General features: G+C 40.1%; 1 protein-coding gene across 1 annotated transcript in view; it reads left to right on the plus strand.

The window, feature by feature from the left end:
* Nucleotides 1-10,279: 10,279 nt before the first annotated feature.
* GADL1 (glutamate decarboxylase-like 1) overlaps nt 10,280-17,339 on the plus strand; it is a gene marked incomplete at its 3' end in the record, with an annotated part of 36,564 nt that continues 29,504 nt past the window's right edge. The window contains exons 1-5 of the mRNA XM_009891972.1: nt 10,280-10,432; nt 11,238-11,364; nt 13,066-13,156; nt 13,886-13,992; nt 15,398-15,513. Coding sequence (XP_009890274.1) covers nt 10,280-10,432; nt 11,238-11,364; nt 13,066-13,156; nt 13,886-13,992; nt 15,398-15,513 — 594 coding nt within the window. The remainder of the gene's footprint in view (nt 10,433-11,237; nt 11,365-13,065; nt 13,157-13,885; nt 13,993-15,397; nt 15,514-17,339) is intronic.

Consider the following 17,339-nt stretch of genomic DNA (forward strand, 5'->3'; position numbering starts at 1 on the left):
TAGCCAGCCCCGCCAGGGTTACCGGCGGGGCTGGGGACGAGAGAGGACGTCGGGGCAGAGGAGGGAGGCAGCGGGTCGGTTCGCTGGCAAAGGTGCGGGAGGGACAGGGGCTGCCTTCGCCGAGGGCTCTCGGCGGCTCTGAAAATTCCCCGGTACCGTGTGGAGATGAGCAGAGAGGCCGCCTGTTGAGTATCTGTCCTTTTTGTTAACCTCCTTTTTGTTAAAGTGCAGCAGTAACGTAGCCGCAAGGTTTTAATAAGGCATAGAATGTGCAACAAGTATTATAAAAGCATTGCAGCACAGTATTTTTGTTGAAATAAATGATCTTTAAAGAGTGGTGCCTTTTATTTTATTTTATTTTATTTTATTTTCCAGGCACCAGAATAAAATAGGCATGGCACTATGATGGTTGGCTTTGGGGCGGGGGGTCTGAGGAAGGGAGAAGTTAATCCTGTTTTTAAACGTACTATCAAGTTAACTTGTTTATCTGCATTAACAGGAAGGCCTTGCATCATGATGTAGTGAAAAATAAAAGTTGACTGTATGTTTATGAAAGTTGGGAGCGTGGAAGTCCAATGGCTAATACAATAATGAGACTTCTGTTAGAAGCTTTGAAAATGAAAAGAGACTAAACTGTGATATGCCTCTAGGTTTTTAGGTATGCCATTATTTGCAAGGTTAAGAAATGAGGAATTCCTTCATCCTGTGAGTGGAAACTGGTTGCTAAGTCAGAAAACAGTAAAAGTGTTTGCAGATGGCAGTCCCCACTCCCACAAGATCGATGTCCTCATAAGAGTTTCTCTGCTTATCCCAAATTGGGAATGTTTTATGAAAACAGTCAAAAAGGCTTGGGATCTAGTATGTTTCTTTTGGTTTTACCCTAAACATGGATGAAATACTAAAAAAAAGGTTTTACTTCCAGGTTGAGAAAGTCTCCTAGCTTGCCTCCCGAAAGTTCAGTGTCTCACATTCATGGTTGACGCAAGTCATTAGCACGCTTATCAGTGGAAAATCTCCAAACAAAAATAGTGTATTTGAAATTGAGAAAATATAAGAACTCCAGAAACTTCTTATTTAAGGACAATGATTCCCTTTTTCTTAATTTACTGTAAATTGAATGAGCTTTGGAAAGTTCCATGACAACTCTACTGTGCAGTAGGCATGTTCTAGGGTGCACAGTAGCTTAAGGCTATACTGTATGAGTAGCAGCAGGAGTACTGTATGAGTGGCAGCAGCTCTGAAAGCGATTCCCTTCAGATCCAGCTTATCTTAATATCCTCTGCCAAGGCAACACCAAAGATAAGCTTCTATTAGTCACTAAGACCGAGATCCTGGTGTTCCCTTCAGCTGAGTAAGCATTCTTGTTCAAATATTCTCCGAAGTAAGCCACCAAAAGTCTAATTTCCTACCGAAAACATTGGCTTGCTGGTAAGACAGAATGAGTTGAGTGATAGTACAATCCCCACCCTCGTTGCTGCAGGTTTTTCAGTACCTCTGCCTTCCTCACGAGTAGCATCTGTAATTTCTGCCTACTTTACTGTCATCAGAAATTCTCTGGTCTCCCAGTCCCCTCTTTTTAGCTTTGGTGACTTGCTGTTTTCTGTCTGGTGAATGAACTTCGCATCAGTGGGGTGGTGAAGGAAGTTGGGCTGCACTGTAGCCTTTGCTGGGGCTGTTGATTGTAGTCTGATTATTTGTGGATGTAGGTGATTTGGGATCTGGGGAAATGTTTTGCTCATTATTCAGAGCCATTGGAGAAATGAGGCTCAGGTTCTTGAGGTGGTAAGGTCTTTGCTGCCTCCTGAAATTATTTTTCCTAGCAAGTGTGCATCCACACTTAAGACTAAATCTTTTTGGGGTGGTATGTGCAATCTTTCTCCTTTCAGTACTAACTTTATGTGCTTTTAGATGGATCTTGTTAAGGTTCTGTGGAAAAATATCTGGGAGACCAAGACTGAAGGGCACTTGCCTGTTGCAGCAGTAGCATTGTGTTTGCTTTGCACAACTGGAGCATCTGGCAAAGTGGACACAATTGCAGTGGACACTTGGATGTGTTTCCCAGCACACAGAGTTATCCTTGCAGCGGCTGCTGTGGCTGTGAACGCATTGGGAGCACGCTTGGGCAATGACATTGGTTTTTTTAACACCTTTAATGTATCTGAAAGGGAGCACTTGTGAGGTTCATCTTGCTTGTTGCTACTTGAACCTAATTTCTCTGAGACATTGTCACCACTGTCCACAAGGGCAGCCTTACTGACTATGCAGGGATGCGTAAGAGGATTCTTTAGGCTATGGCTTCACTAACACAAAAGATAGTAAAATCCCACGTGTGAATGCAGACCAAGTTGTAGATTCTTACTCCTAGCTGCAGAAATGGGTCTTGACTGCATATATCCTTCAGTCCTTTGTCATTAGGGTAGCTTTCCAAGGTTGCTTTGGCATGGAGAAAGCCTGGAGAATTCTATATTTGGAGGGGGAAAAAAAAAAAAAAAAGTTGAGATGTTCCCTCCTGGGGCATAAGGGCTGAGTCTATTAAGCAGAGTCTCAAGCAAGTTACTAGCTCATCAAGTACAACAAACAGAGTCGCACTGGAAACCACAAGAGGAAGGAAGCAGTTGGCATTTATGCAATATGCTGCTTTTTAACTTCTGGCTGGCAGCTCGCTGTGTATATGGTATGTTTGGGGTGTTATGGGGTTTGTGTCTGCCAGTGGACTGGGGAAGGAGATGAGTCATCAAACATTTATTTAATACAAGATGTTGCTGTGTTGCCATCTCAGACAGGTGTAATGTGAAGCATGGTAAAACATACTGGAAGTTAGGGTGACTTTAAGGCTCTGGTAATGTGACACTTGGGGTAGTATTTTGGTCGGAGTGGAGGGATAGGATCTCTCCCGTGTCTTAAAATCTGATCTGATAAAAAAGATACTAGGATCTTTGGTAATACCACTTCATCAGAGGAAGGGAAACATAGGCTTGCAAGAAATGAAGTTTGCATCAAATAAAGCCATTCTGCGTGAGTGCATTCATTGTGCTTTAAAATTAATAAGAATTTTCTTGGCAGTTAATGAACATTTAGTGAAGAAGCTTAATTTGACATTTGAGAAGTTCAGTAAATAATTTTTCTTTCTTGATTAAAGCATCTTTTAAGCTGTCACTTATACAACCAATAATTGTCACTTTTTAATGCATTGGGAGATCTTGTTGCATACTGATTCAGCTATTATTGCCTATTAAACAGTTTAAATTTCATGTGCCTTAATTTCCCTGCCCTTGATTATTTTAAGCAGCTTGCTTCTTTAAAGACCATTTGTATTCCACAAGCATTTATTACATGTTCAAGACAGAAAAGATGGACACGTTGAACTACGTGTCTTTGTATTTCTCTGACTTCCTCCACCTCCCTTGCCGCAGTCAGATTTGGGGTAGTCAGTCCTAATGCTCATCCCAAATGTTTACAGAAACTACCTCTCCAGGCTTCGTAAAAATCAAAAGTTAAATATCGTATGGCCTTTTTTACTTTGTCTCAAGTCACAAACTGTAGAGGTTGTTGGAAGTAGTTGTTTGTAAAGCATTGATAGCTCAAGGATACTCAGCAGGACATGGTTAAATTGGGGCTGTTTCCCTCCTTTTTTTTTTTTTTTTCCTCCTATCTGTGCACACAAGTTATCTTAACATTTATGTGGTTTATACATTTGCAATGAGAGAATAATACATTTAAAAGGCAAATGGTTGTTGCTTTGTGGCATGTCAGTGAAGGTTGTTTCTGTTGATGGTTGTTGTTAGGGCTAGTCTAAGGGTAATAAAAAGGTGACTTGACCTGGTTCAAATGTTTGTATGTCCATCTCTATTGCTGTTTCTTGAGTATATGTGCTCTTGATTTTTTTTCAAGTGAAAAACTTGTCAAGTGTCAGCAAATAGAGGTGTCTTCAAAGAAAAAGTCGCTGGACCAGAGGTTTTTCAGTGCCATAAATATGATGAGTAAAGTGGTTCGTAGTGACCAAGGTCTTTTGTCAGTGAAGTAGCAATAACTCTACAAAGTGGCCGGTTAGATCTAGATATTTTGGAGGAGCTTTTGGCTCTAAAGCTTGGACGTCCCTGCCCTTTGTCATGTCTCACCTTATGTAAGCTGAAAAGCCTCATAAATATGATCTTATCCATTGGCAAATGTCAGGGTTTCAACAAGAAAGGTTGTCTATGAGACGGCTGCTTGGCATCCCTCTGCTAGTTACACTGCAAGACAGTTTACGTCTCATTGAGCTTCTTAAGCTCATTTTTCTCAAGCAGGCCCACCCCATTGTTCGGCGATTACTGAGCCCCCTTTGGGGCCGATACATCATGTTAAAAAGCTGTTACACCTGCCCGAAGGGGAAAGAGCGAGCAACAAATGCCGTATGTATCTGGTATTTGGTTGCAGAGCTGATGCTAATCTCAAATAACTGATTAAAGTTTTGGCGTGGTCAAAAAACCCCTCCAAATAAGTTACCCATCTTCTCCCTTTCATAGAGGAGAGATGAAAGATGGGGATCACGGGTGCAGTGAAACTGCAGGTGGCATGGGGACTCTGTTTGGGCATCCTTCAGCTGCCTTGCTGGGGTAGGGATGACACGGTCTCATTGGTGAACGCTAGTATGCATAGCATGGTCAGAGCTGTGCATCTACCAGGCATCATCCAGGCTGCTGCTCTCCAAAAGGACCGCCAGTGTCTTCTACTGGGACTTGCCACGGTGTGTCGTCACCCAGCAGCTTGGCCTCTTGCAGCTCAGGAACGTTTTCCCAAAACCAAGTAGGAAAATCAAGGCAGGCATGGTCTGAAGTGATGCATCCAGAGCCCTGCTGGGTCCCTCGTCTGTGTGACTGGTCCCTGCTGATCTGACCAGCAACGTTAGAATAGCCTGTGCAGGGCAGCTTGCTCCATTTTGAAAGTGGATTGAACTACTTTGCTGTACATAATATGCTAATAAATTATGAATGTCTACATAACAGGTAGATCAGAGGACCTAATGGGCTGGAAAGTTACATCCCCATTTACTAAGCACTAGATTCCCCGTGTTAGTAAATAAGGGTATATCTCAGAGCAATGTTGTAGACATAAGTTAGTGAGCAGTCATTGGAAATCCTTTGAGGAAATGGAAAATGTGGAAGTGTTTATGATGTTAAGAAAAAGTGAGAGGAAAAAAGTTGATTGTAAGTTGAATGTAGAGGTAAAACTTCCTGAAATGAAATTTAGATTTTTCATCTATTTTTACATTTTAACTTGCATTGAATCCCAGAAAAATCAGTTATAGTAAATTACTGCTTTCTTAGTTGATTTTTGAAAGACTGGAGTTAAAAATTGTTTCTATATTATGACTAAAAATATAGTTCTTGCATGAAATTACAGGCTGTCATGGACTCCTTTAAATCAAGTTGCAGGACTTCTATTCGGGAAAAAAAAATACTGTATTTTCACTTCAGTTTTTTTCCAGTTGGAAGCAGAGAGATTGTAGGGATTCTTTATATTCTGTGTGGGTCACACATATATTCGTCACTTCAGTCTGAACTGCTGAAGTTGTTAACTTTGCACAGTGCATGGCATTGACTTGGATGTTGCAAATATATTCACTTTCCCACAGAAAAAGGAACGTCCATTAAATGTTCATTATCAATGTGCACCTTCTAATTAAAATAAAAGCTTCCTACACTGTTGGCAGATGTTAAAAATTAGAACGCGTGAGCTGAGAGAATCTCATTGGGGTCAGGGAGTTGGGATTTCCATTTCATAGTTGGCATCTGCCGTTTCTCAGTTTTGCATCAAGGTGAATTCCAATTCTCCACAGCCTTTCTTCCTAATTGGAAATGTTACAGCATGAATCATTCCTGCAGTTACTTGGTTAGGGCATTGAGAAGTTGTTATTAAATATTAACATCAATTCCTGAGGTTTGGATGCATAAAAAATCCTGATTCTTGTTTCTTAACTTTTGTCTGTTTCTTTTATTATTGTTTTTTAGCGTACCCTGCCCAGTATTGTTGTGTATAGCAAGCGCTCCGCACGCAGTGAATGGGTGCAATATGTCATGAGCATTTAACTAATTAAGGGTGTCCCCTCAGGACTCTGGAAACATCTCTGAAAGCAGAACCTCTCTCCTAGCGTGGACCTTGCATTGCCTGTCAGATATTCATCGTTGGGGCTCCTCTCCAGATTTCGCTTTCTCCTCCCAACCTTTCCTTTCAGAATGGGAAAATCAGATGTGGGATGGAGAGTAGGACCCGTTTGTTGTATCGTTGCCATTCGAGGCTAGCAGTGTGCTCAAAGAGTCTATTCAGGGGCCTTTGAGCCCAGACACAAGCACTTTTGTTTTCACTTTTGTGACCTCTATAAAGGTCACTTTTGCATTTTCACAGTCAGAGGATTCCTGTGTGCGGGGGGGCTGTTGCAGACCTCCTGAAGGGAGACACCCTGTTCCCGGTCCTTGTCCATAAACCTCCAAAACACAAGCATGTAGTACAGGGGCAATTGCATGAGCCCTACCATACCTGTGCCTACCTTTTTTTTTTTTTTCATGTGGGTGACTTTCCCAGGATACCAAATCAACTTCTATAATGGATTGTAATAAACCTGCGTCTCCTTTGCTTGGCCTGGGAAACCTGTTTACTAAGAAATGTATTTTGCCTTAAAAATTGAGTGGCTTTACTTGAGTTGTAAACATAGAGAAAACAGTGATTAAAGAAACAAAAGTGTCTTTAAAGATTATGTATGCCAAGGGACTCAAATAGCTGCATAGTATGGGACAGGTTGGTGTGTTAATGCTTGGATATGTTATATGGCATCACAGTAATCTGTTAAACATGGTGGTGTTGACACCGAAGTTCACTTGTTTGTTTTTTTTTTCTGGACACGCTGAAAGAAAATACTGAGGTCTTCTGAGAGAAGATCAATGGCTAGATCATGCAGGATGAAGCAATTTAAAATTTGTTTCTGATTAATGTTGTCAATTATTACTGCATTTGCTACAAAGCAGAAACCAGCCTTTGGTCAAAGCCAGCCTTTTGCTTTCAATTGAATAGTCAGTGGCAGTAGTACAGTGTCAACTGAACAGGATTTGGCTGTGGCATTCAAGCACAGGCTACTCTTTCACAACCACCCCCTTCTGTTTCTGCCTTTTCCTTGCGAGCAGTGAATCTTTCTGGGCATTTTATTCTACTCTCCCAAATGTTGTCAGAACGTGCCAAGTACAAGGCTCCAGTTTCTTTTTGTAGTGCAAGAATTTAGCAGTGAAAGTTTCTCTATGTTTATGGAAACACAGATGCCGCTTTTAAAATACTTGGTAGTGCTTACATAAAGATATGGAAACATCTGAAAAATGTTTATTTTTCTGTACATAATTTCAGCTCCAATTAATTTATGTTTTCTGCTGGGAAAATAATATTGATCATAAAAATGAAATGCTGGTTGGAAATCCTTAGGCTTCTGTAATAGAATATTTCATTCAGGATGAAATGTGAGAATTATGGGCTTGATTCTGCTGCTGCTGAAGCCAGTGGCTAAATGCCCAATTACCTTCAATTGGAGCAGGATCGAGTCTTCTCTTTTGCAGAATGGTATCTTGAACAGTCACTAATCCTTAATCTCTGGTTTGAAGCACTTCCATTTGGTAAAGTTTTAGTGCCGTTTCAAGCCTGGAGCCATTTGGCTGTAATTGCATTTGATATACTTTCTGGAAGTCTGTTTTCTTAGTCTGCTTGGGAGTCTATTTCTGTGTTCTTAAATAGTGACTTGCAAAACCTGAAAACCTTTACCTCTGAAAATGTGTTTGTTTGGGGCTTGATTTTAACTGCTGATTGTGAAATAGTTGTTCATGTTAATTCCCAGTAATAGTCTTATGGTATGTTCCAGGGCAGAATTTAGCTCAGCTAGTTCAGATTGAAATGGTAAGTGATAACAAAAAAAACCCTGTTGACAAAGTGGTCAATAATTGCAAGGTGTACTATTTCATGAAATGTATTGTAGGCTAAGGCCTGAACTCTTTGCTGGAGCCTTACACAGGTAAATTGCTGTTGAAGTGAAGGCTCTTTTTCTTCCCTTCCTTCTGACCACTCTGCTTGGCCTTGCTGCTTCATAGACTGCCTGAGGCCCAAGACAGATGTGTTGGGACTAGGTTTAGGCTATCGTCTATTTTTCAGGGGATGTCTTCTTCCTCAGGCCCCACAAAGTATCCTGTGGAGACTATAAAACCGTATGTATGTCCTCTTTTTCATAGAAACAAAACACCTTTGACATACATGGTGATGTTAGCATCTCCAGGAGGTGGCAAGGCTGAGTTTATTATTATGTTTTTTTAAGTCATCTATTTATGCATCAGATAACTGACTCCCTGTTTGTGTCTGTCAAAAGACCTGGTGTCTTCCAATAATAGTCCCTGTTTGTGTCTGTCAAAAGACCTGGTGTCTTCCAATTGCTTGTTAGTACCCGGTCTTTTAAGTCGTGTAAAGTTGACCTGCTAGTTTGTGTTTTCAGAGAGAAACCTCAAAAACTTTATCAAAGCTGCAGTTTCTGTGCAGTGCTTCTGCTGTGGTGTGCTGTGAAGCATGATGAGAACTGACATTTCTGATGCCTGGGATTTTCCCTCTTTGCCTGTAGAAGATGGAGTATTGTTTACCTGCTTGTTTTGTAACTGTCCCACAAGAACATTTATGCCTCTCCTGTAACCATGTGCTGAAGACTACTTTGTTCAGAAAAAAAAATTAAAGTTAGAAGTAATTTCAGAAATGCAGAGGGAGGGTGTCATCAGCGCTATGGGAAACCTGAGGTTCCACCTCATGTTAGAATTTCATCTTGTTTGTCATATCTCTCCTCATAAGTGAAAGTGAACTGAATAGCTTCTCTGAGTCATCAGTAAATAAAAGCTCATGGGGTTGACAGGGTTTCTTTCAATCAATGGACCTCAAAGTCATCCACCTTTCTAGGCAGCATTGTTGTTCTTCTGTATCCTCCTGCGCATGAGGAACTGTAATTATGATAAAAATGATGAATGTGTCAGACTGCAGCGTCTGGCAATCTTCTGAAAATTCAGTTGTTTGTTTAGACCTGTGAAAAAGCTACCTTTCTTCTGTAGTTTATAACTGGACCAAAAGGTAAAGCAGAAGATAAAGTTGTTTTGGGCATAAAACTTTCTCCTTCGTACATCTTCACCCTTCCACCATCCTCACCGTAGCTGAAGAAGACCCTCCAAGGCAATGCTGCCTGGCTTCATAGATCTTAGCTATTCTAGGGCAAGGCCAGTGGACTGGCACTGTCTGTAACCCAGATAATTTGGATATGGTAGCTACCGCTTCTCCTTTCAGCACTATACTGTTTCAAATGTCTGTTCCCTTGATATCTCCAAATGTCTCACTTTCATCTTTATCCTTACGTTGATTAAAACTGGAGTCCTGATCTTGCTGTATGAAATCAATACATGAAATGGATATGTGGTTGCCACTGTTGGCCAGTGTCTTATAAGCATATTGGATGTGCTTTCAGAAGTAATGTAAAGAAGGAAGTAGCAACGTGTTTATGGAACACATCAGGAGAGTATGTCTTGTGGATACGTGAGGGAGAAGAGATCACCGTTGAAGTGAACAAACAGGACAGCACAGCAAATTACTGTAATTAGTGACTAAGGGCACTTAATAGGATAAGGGCTGAAAGGAGAGAAGTACAGGTGTGTGATGTTGACAGCAATCTCAAAAGGTTGTATCTTCATGGTGTGTGGGTCAGTCAAACACTTTGTAAAGGATGCAGAAGACTCAGAGCAATAGGACTGGCTGGTGGGAAGGAGCAGCATAAAGATCCGGGAAATTAACCTGGAACTTATTTCATGAAAAAAAGGGGAGCAGGAGGGAGCATGTGGATGGAAACATTTGCAGCTAAGAAAAATGCCTATGATCTTGTACTTTATTTCTGTTTGTCCAACTGTATCGTGTTCTAGGCCAGAACTGTATTTTCCACTGTGTTGGGAAGGTGCCTTGCATGCTTTTGTATGCTACGGAAAGCCGTAGATAACAATACAGTAGGTTATTATTACCTCCATCATAATAATCCAGATTTGGAGTAACACATGTTGGGTTTTTTGTCTGCAAAGATTCTTTCACCAAAATCTAGGAGTTTTGTACATGTGAAAAGTCCACGTGAATTTTTTTCTTAAGTTGACTAAATCTTCAGCAATGAAGGAATATTTTTTTAGTTTATGATTTAGTTGTCCAGGCCTTGATCTAATGGTGAATTATTTATCTTACAGTTGGTATTTGCAAACAGGAGATGCTCCAGAAGAAGAAGAATGCTGTTTTGGTGGATGGGGTCATTCTAAATGGTCCAATAATGGACTCAAAGGCAGGAGCACAGTTTGTGGAAGAGGCCTGTAAGATTATAATGGAAGAAGTAATCCAGAAAGCTGATGATGTAACAGAAAAGGTAAAGCCATGGAGTGTTGTTGAGAATTTGTAACAGAGATAATGAACAGTAAAGCAATCTTTTTCTAAGCTGTATTTTATTGCACTTTAAGTAGCCTCAAAATTGCTTCTAGTCCGTGCCTGGCTCTGAAATAAAAAGACAACCTTCCAAATTAAAAAAAAAAAACATAATGTAAAACCTTTTAATAACATAATTAGCATACATATTTGCCAGAAAATACTGGTTTTTTTTTCATCTTGGAATACAATGGCCACTTTCTCTGAGATGACAAATGTCTGCAGTGTTTTTCTTGTTTGAGGTGGGGGGAGTTACTTCTTTTCTCCTCAGCAGCTTGTATTGGAGGAGGAGCAGTGCATGTGGTACCACTGTGAAAGGGCAAGGTTATGAGGTTGCTATGGGTTTCGCAGAACCTCTGCTTATGGGCTCTATGGGAATAGGGGCTGAAAATAAAACATGCTTGCCTTTGGGTATGCGCTGGTTTCTCCCGCTGCTTGGCAGAACAGCATCTGAAAACGCTGTGATTACAAATCCTTAGCTAAGGACAGAATTTGACCCGCAGGCCTGTTGCTTTTCTGCCTTCCAGCATTCCCGACTGTGATTTTTATGGTCAAGCAGTGCCTGAGACACCATAAAACCAAGAACCCATGAGACCAGTTTACTAGAGATATTTGCTGGTGGCATGCGACGCTGCAATGGGTACTTCTGTGAAACCAGTGCTGAGTGTGGAGCTTACCTTGTACCTTTATAACCTCTTCCTTTTGGCTAACCTGTTCGCTGCTGGTGTCTCCCACATCCCCATCACTAGGTTTGTGAATGGCGAGCCCCCGAAACACTGAAGGAGATTCTTGACCTGGAGATGAGGGACACTGGAGAATCTCATCAGAAACTCTTGCAGCTCTGCCGGGATGTTATACAATACAGCGTCAAAACCAGTAAGAATGTGATTTCTAGTGAAGTTATTTTGTATGCTGACCTAGGAAGACAGGATAATGTTTACAAAGTTCTGTCTCAGGGAACTGGGAGCGGGAATGTTTATTTTCTGCCAGCCTATACAAGTATGCAAACATTTGGCTGTGTTTCAGTTGTTTGACTGAATGCTGGTCACCATGGGTTTGACTAAAATGTGTAATCACGGCAAACTAATCGAAAACTAATTCATGTAACGCCGTTGACTTTAGTGGCGGATTCTGTCATTTTGAAGTCTTGTGAAAGTCACCTAGACTGGTATGATATAACAGTATAGCAAAACAGGCGGGAGAAGGGCCTCTGTGTGTGATTTCCTGCTGTCTGAGTGGTGAGGAGTGGACTCGCCACCGTACATTCTTAGTGATAATTACACTGCATTTACTATTGCTCTTCTTGAGCAATAGTCTTACAGGGTGCTAATTTGCTGATAGGCAGTAATTCCTGTTGCAGACACTGTGGGAAGAGAGCCTGCAGTGTTTCAGAGACAGTACACCACAGCTCTGTGGAATTAGTTCTCTACGGCTAACCTTTCTGCGGCATGTGTAGTATAATTCAATCCTAGCGGAAAGGGATGAATAACATCTGTTCAGGAAATAGCGCTGTGGATCGGTAGCTCAGGATTTCAGATGTGGCGTAGCTTAGGCCGTGTTTTGGAAAGTGAGAAAAGAAGGATGTTTGATATAGTTAGTTGTGCATTTCCAGGGCATGTTCCCTGCTGCAGTTGCTATTGCTACAAAGTGAAACCGTAAAATAATTTTGCGACTGAACACATGCCTTTGAAAACCATGGAAAAGTAGCAATACTGATCTGCAGGGGAAGTGCACTAATAATATGCAGATATAATAACTGAGTTACCGGAAGGTGTTCTGTTTATCTTTTGCAAATTGCCTTCAGGTTTTCATTTGTTACAGTATGTCACCTTAGAAAGGATATTGTGTATAAAAATACATTGTGCAAATAGTATTTAATCTAAGTATAAACATTTAGTGAAGCCCCAGATAAAATATAAATGGAACCATACAGCTTACCCGGTTTTGCATGTAAAAGTACTATGCTGTTGATTAAAATATAGGTGGTGATTCCACTGCTGAACTGACTTGTTTTTATGGTCAGCAACAGTATAGCTTTTGTCATAATTAGTTATATCTCAGAGTTTCAAGGCAGGTAAACAATTTCTCTGAACTTGTAATTTTAAGTCTGCAGCAAGTTTTTCCAAGCTGTTATACCGCCTCTCTCCATCAATATGGAGACTTTGGTGAGAGCACAGGCAGAGTTGCCTGGGACTGGCAGGTTCCTATGTTCTACTGCTTAGCAAAATTTGGCTGAGCATCCATCGTGGCCTCTCAAGACCACTGTTGAAAGCCGCTGTGTATACTCAGTTGTCAATCCCTTTTCTTTTTTTGATTTATAAAACTTGCGAACAACCCACATGCATTCAGTGCACTACTTACATCTCTCAAACCTTGTTTGGGGACCTGAAAGTGATTATTAAATTTATTTTCAAAGGATTACCTAACCTAAGAAAGGGACAGTAAGTCCAGAAAATACTGAAAGAATGGTGCAGTGAATTGCAGTTTTCATTGATCAGAGTTCAGCTGAGAGGGCCTGTTATGTGTTCTCTTTTCATGTATACCCTGTCATTGCTTGCTTTTCATCTGTATTTTCAGGTCATCCAAGATTTTTCAATCAGCTGTATGCTGGAATAGATTACTACTCATTAGTGGCTCGTTTCATTACAGAAGCGCTGAACCCAAGTGTGTAAGTATAGTTCTTTGTCCTCTTGATCACAAATTAGCATGCGTTTTGGAATAACAGCTTTTTTGTGTGTCTGTCAGTCTGTTGTCCCCGCCTTCTGATTTCTGTTTTCAGTGTTACAGAGGAGGTAGGAATTGTGCAGGATTTTGGGAGAGAAAACAGTTTAGATTGGCCGAGTACCTTACCAGAAACTTGGCTAAGCTGATGAGGCCTTCTTTCTAGTTTGTGAGGTGGGGCTTAAGAGGAGAGCTCTTTGTTATTCAACGCTTTTAAAATGGGACTTTTTTTTTTTTTTTTTTTTTTCTTAGTGCATAAAAATGAATTAATCAGACTTACTCAGTTGTTGGCTTCCTTTGAAGCATTCTGCACGGAGTTGAATGCAAATGATTACCTGTCTACTGTTCACTTGCAAATGTAAAGCCTAAACAAAAAGTAATTGTTGTGTGCAATACGTCATTATAGCTGAAATTTAAGCAGCAGACCTACATTAAAAGCAAACTCTGATGTATTACTTTGAGAGTGGAAGGGTCAATGTGATGCTGTCAGGAACTAAACAATTGCTCTACTGGGTCAGATCCATAGTGGTTTTAGTTTAGAATTTTACTGCTAATGGTAGTCATCTCCTGATAGATTAGAGAAAGGTGCAAGAAACATTTACCTAGTTTTAGCAATATTCTGTGGCATGAGTTCTGTAGTCTTAATATCAATCATGATGCTTTTATTTTTGTTCAGATATACATATGAAGTATCCCCTGTGTTTCTGTTGGTGGAAGAAGCAGTCATCAAGAAAATGATTGAGTTCATAGGCTGGGAAGAAGGTGATGGCATATTTAATCCAGGTAGGAACAGTTCAGATTTCAAGTTGAGTCATTATAAATCAACTAATACAGCCATACCTTGAACACTTGATTTGTATAGAATATTTGGAAATGCATGCAAAAACCCACATCCCCCCTATTTCATCCAGGCTTATTCTATGTGTTTCTAGTAATAATTCTGTGAATCTGATCAGCAGATGAATGAAAGCAGTTCTACATTAAATATAATTATGTGGAAATTAATTGTTTTTAAATGATGCCCTTCTGACCTCATTAACAATGATACCAACAGTCTCATCGGACTGAGTCAAAATTGGTTGACAGGCAGGGAGCTGATTTACAAGGTAGACACCAGCCAGTGGTGCCTGAGGGTGCTGATCTGTGTATCCTGCCTATCAACTGGGGGAGACAGAGTTTATCTTAGTAGGAGTGTCATGAGCTTAACTCCTTTGAGTGTGGAGAGTTTTTTGAAATATTATAAGGCCAACCAAGCAAATCTTAAGCTTCTTGATAAGCCACAGTTTTCAGATGTTCCGTAAAGCAGCATTCCAGCCCAGTGTATGGATGTAATGAAGCATAACAACATTAGTCCTCTGATTATTCAGATAACAAATTACTAGGCTAGATGTGAAGCTTTTCTATCTAATTTGGGGGTGAGAAGAGAAATGAAATGGGCAAATGGATTTAAACTCCCCCCTCCAAAACTAAAACACAGTCAGTATTTCTGGTCTATGTGTGACTAGTAGAAAAATAAACAAACTAAAATCCCCTATTTTTATATATTAATGGTATGGATTTTTTGCACGTCAGATTTGATGTGTATTGTCAGTAGAGTCCTTGCTTTTACTGCAGAATTGCTTAATTAAAACTTACTGATACTGTCGAAAGATAAATGAATTTACCTTTTTGTGCTGTTTTTTTGTAAGGCTTTTTCTTATTATTTTGCTCTTTTAAGTGAATAAAACCTGTCCAGATCTTTCTTTTTCTTTTTTTTTCCTTTTTTTAATCCCCCTAATGGCCTCTTTTTCCCCATAACACTCTGAGGCCTGGTAGCCCAAGAGATCTCCTATGCTTTGTACTGTGCAGCCACAGCTGAGCTCAGTGCGGGCGGCTGAACTGGTGCTGCTTTAGTGTAAATGGGAATGAGCTGTTGCAGAGTGTCCTCTGTCGAGGAGGGCTCTGTTTGGGCACAGTTCTTATTCTTCAGGAAATATCCCCAAAGAGTGTTCTCACCACCTCTGTTTCCAGGCATGCTGCAGAGCCCAAAGATCCTTCTATGTCTGTAAGCTCCTGAGGAGGAACTGAGCTATGATGCATGCATCTAAAGGCTAATTCTATGTTTTTGGTTTGGTTTTTTTTTTTTTTCCCCTGGATAGGTCAAATTAGGACTGTAGCTAATACGATATTTGTGTGTCTCTTTCTGCAGGTGGCTCTGTTTCTAATATGTATGCTATGAACTTGGCAAGATACAGATTTTGTCCTGAGATAAAGGAAAAAGGGCTTTCTGGTTTGCCAAGACTAGTCCTGTTCACTTCAGAAGAGGTAAAAACAAAACAAAAAAGGCTTTTTGAACTTCACTTTTCAATAGCTGCAAAATTGTATCGTTTGCATATCTGATAGGGGATTGGTACAATAAATTTGTCATCAGTGTGTGATGTGGAGTATTTGAGCTAAGTGCAGAGTCTGATGGTAAATTTCCCTGCAGAAGCTTCCTTGCTTGCAGAACACAAACACAGATGTTCCTGCTCTTGGAAACTGCTGATGTAAGAATAGGTTGTACGTGGGGCAAACCCATAACAGAACATGTGTGGGACATTGTGGAGGTTTGAAGCATTTGATTTCCCACAGCGTAATGTCTAGCAGGTTTTGGATGTCGAAGTGTTTAGGTTTTTTTTTTTTCCTGCAGGTTTAATTTGGAATAAGCTGAGTACTTGTGGACCTGTGAGATGGCTCTCTGCAGCTCCCTCTCTGCCCTATGTCTGAGTATAGGCTGCCTGTGGTAGAGAACCAAAACCACTGTAAAGCATTTAAGAAAAGCCTGCTGGATCTTTAGATAGCTCTTCTTTAAATAATTGAAGATATGTGGCTACTGTTAAAGTTTTTGAATAATATCTCTTTAAACTGCCTGTGGAAAGTTGAGTAATATTCATACATTTATTCTGAATCTAACTTTTTTAGACACTTTTTCTCTTACCTGTCCCTCCAATTTTAAGAGTTTATCATTTGATTAGTGCAGAGTTGCTATTAATTCTGACTCCACTGTATAAAGGTCCCAGTGGAAGTGAGAACCTTGTTGTACTAGTGAGTATATAGTTACTTGAATGATTTTAGCTCTTAAGTTTATGCTCCAAACTGTTTGCAGTGTAAATAGACGAGAAAGGCTTATTTTGAAGAGGCCTGAGGGATGAAGTCATTGCATAAGTTGTCCAAGACAGCACGTGTATTTTGGAATGGAATCCAAATGTCCTAAATAAAGGGATTTCTTTTCCAGGCAAAATATATTTAGGTTTTTTTTCTTTCTGAAAAGAGTGTATATGAAATGACATGCCAGTTCATACTTAATCCATCATGCTACATCTTAAAAATAGCTAAGGAGGAAAAAATGAGGTTGAAAAGTGTTCCTTTAATGCTTTTGAGATGAAGTGCACAGAATTTTTGTCATGAAGTTGCAAGATTTCATTCCAAGATTTAAATAAAATACATGCTCTCTAACTCCAAAATAAACAAGCATTTAACTTAATGAAAAAAGAAACTTTATTTGACTCCTAGAATAAATTTATCTTGGTATCTTTGCTTCTCCAGAAAGACCAAAACCATAAAACATGCAACTGACCAGGAAAAATAAATTGGTAAATTATTTGTAAGGCAATGCTCTTGATCTCTAATACTTTGCTTGATTCACAAAACCATGTTGTCTTCTGTACTCAGTAATTGCTTGCTGTAAAACTGCCATTGCTAGTAGTTGGGACCGTTGCTAAGATCTGTAGTATTTATTCATGCTTGTGAGGGAGGGGATGTGCAGATTAGTGTATCCTTATTTTAGATCCCCTTGTACTGAGTCCAAGTTAATATTACCTTGTGGAAGTTTGTTTAGTTCAGATATATCATGTTATTGAGCACATATTTAGTAAATAGCCCACACTAAAAAGAAGTGTATAAGTGCTTGTGTCACACACTCTTCATTTTATATTATTCATTTTTATTTTCAGTTGTTCTTTTTGTGTGTGTGTCTTGGAGGACGTAGACCTGTTTTGCACTGGTCAGGCAAATGATGGAAAAAATCATCCTGGAGAGGTTAACAACCTGTGTTTTTCTTTGAAGTGAATCAGGCAAACTGTGTTGGCTTGGAAAAGCCACGAGGCTGTAAT

Source organism: Charadrius vociferus, unplaced genomic scaffold (assembly GCF_000708025.1).
Source record: "Charadrius vociferus isolate BGI_N301 unplaced genomic scaffold, ASM70802v2 scaffold349, whole genome shotgun sequence".
NCBI classification, from domain to species: Eukaryota; Metazoa; Chordata; class Aves; order Charadriiformes; family Charadriidae; genus Charadrius; species Charadrius vociferus.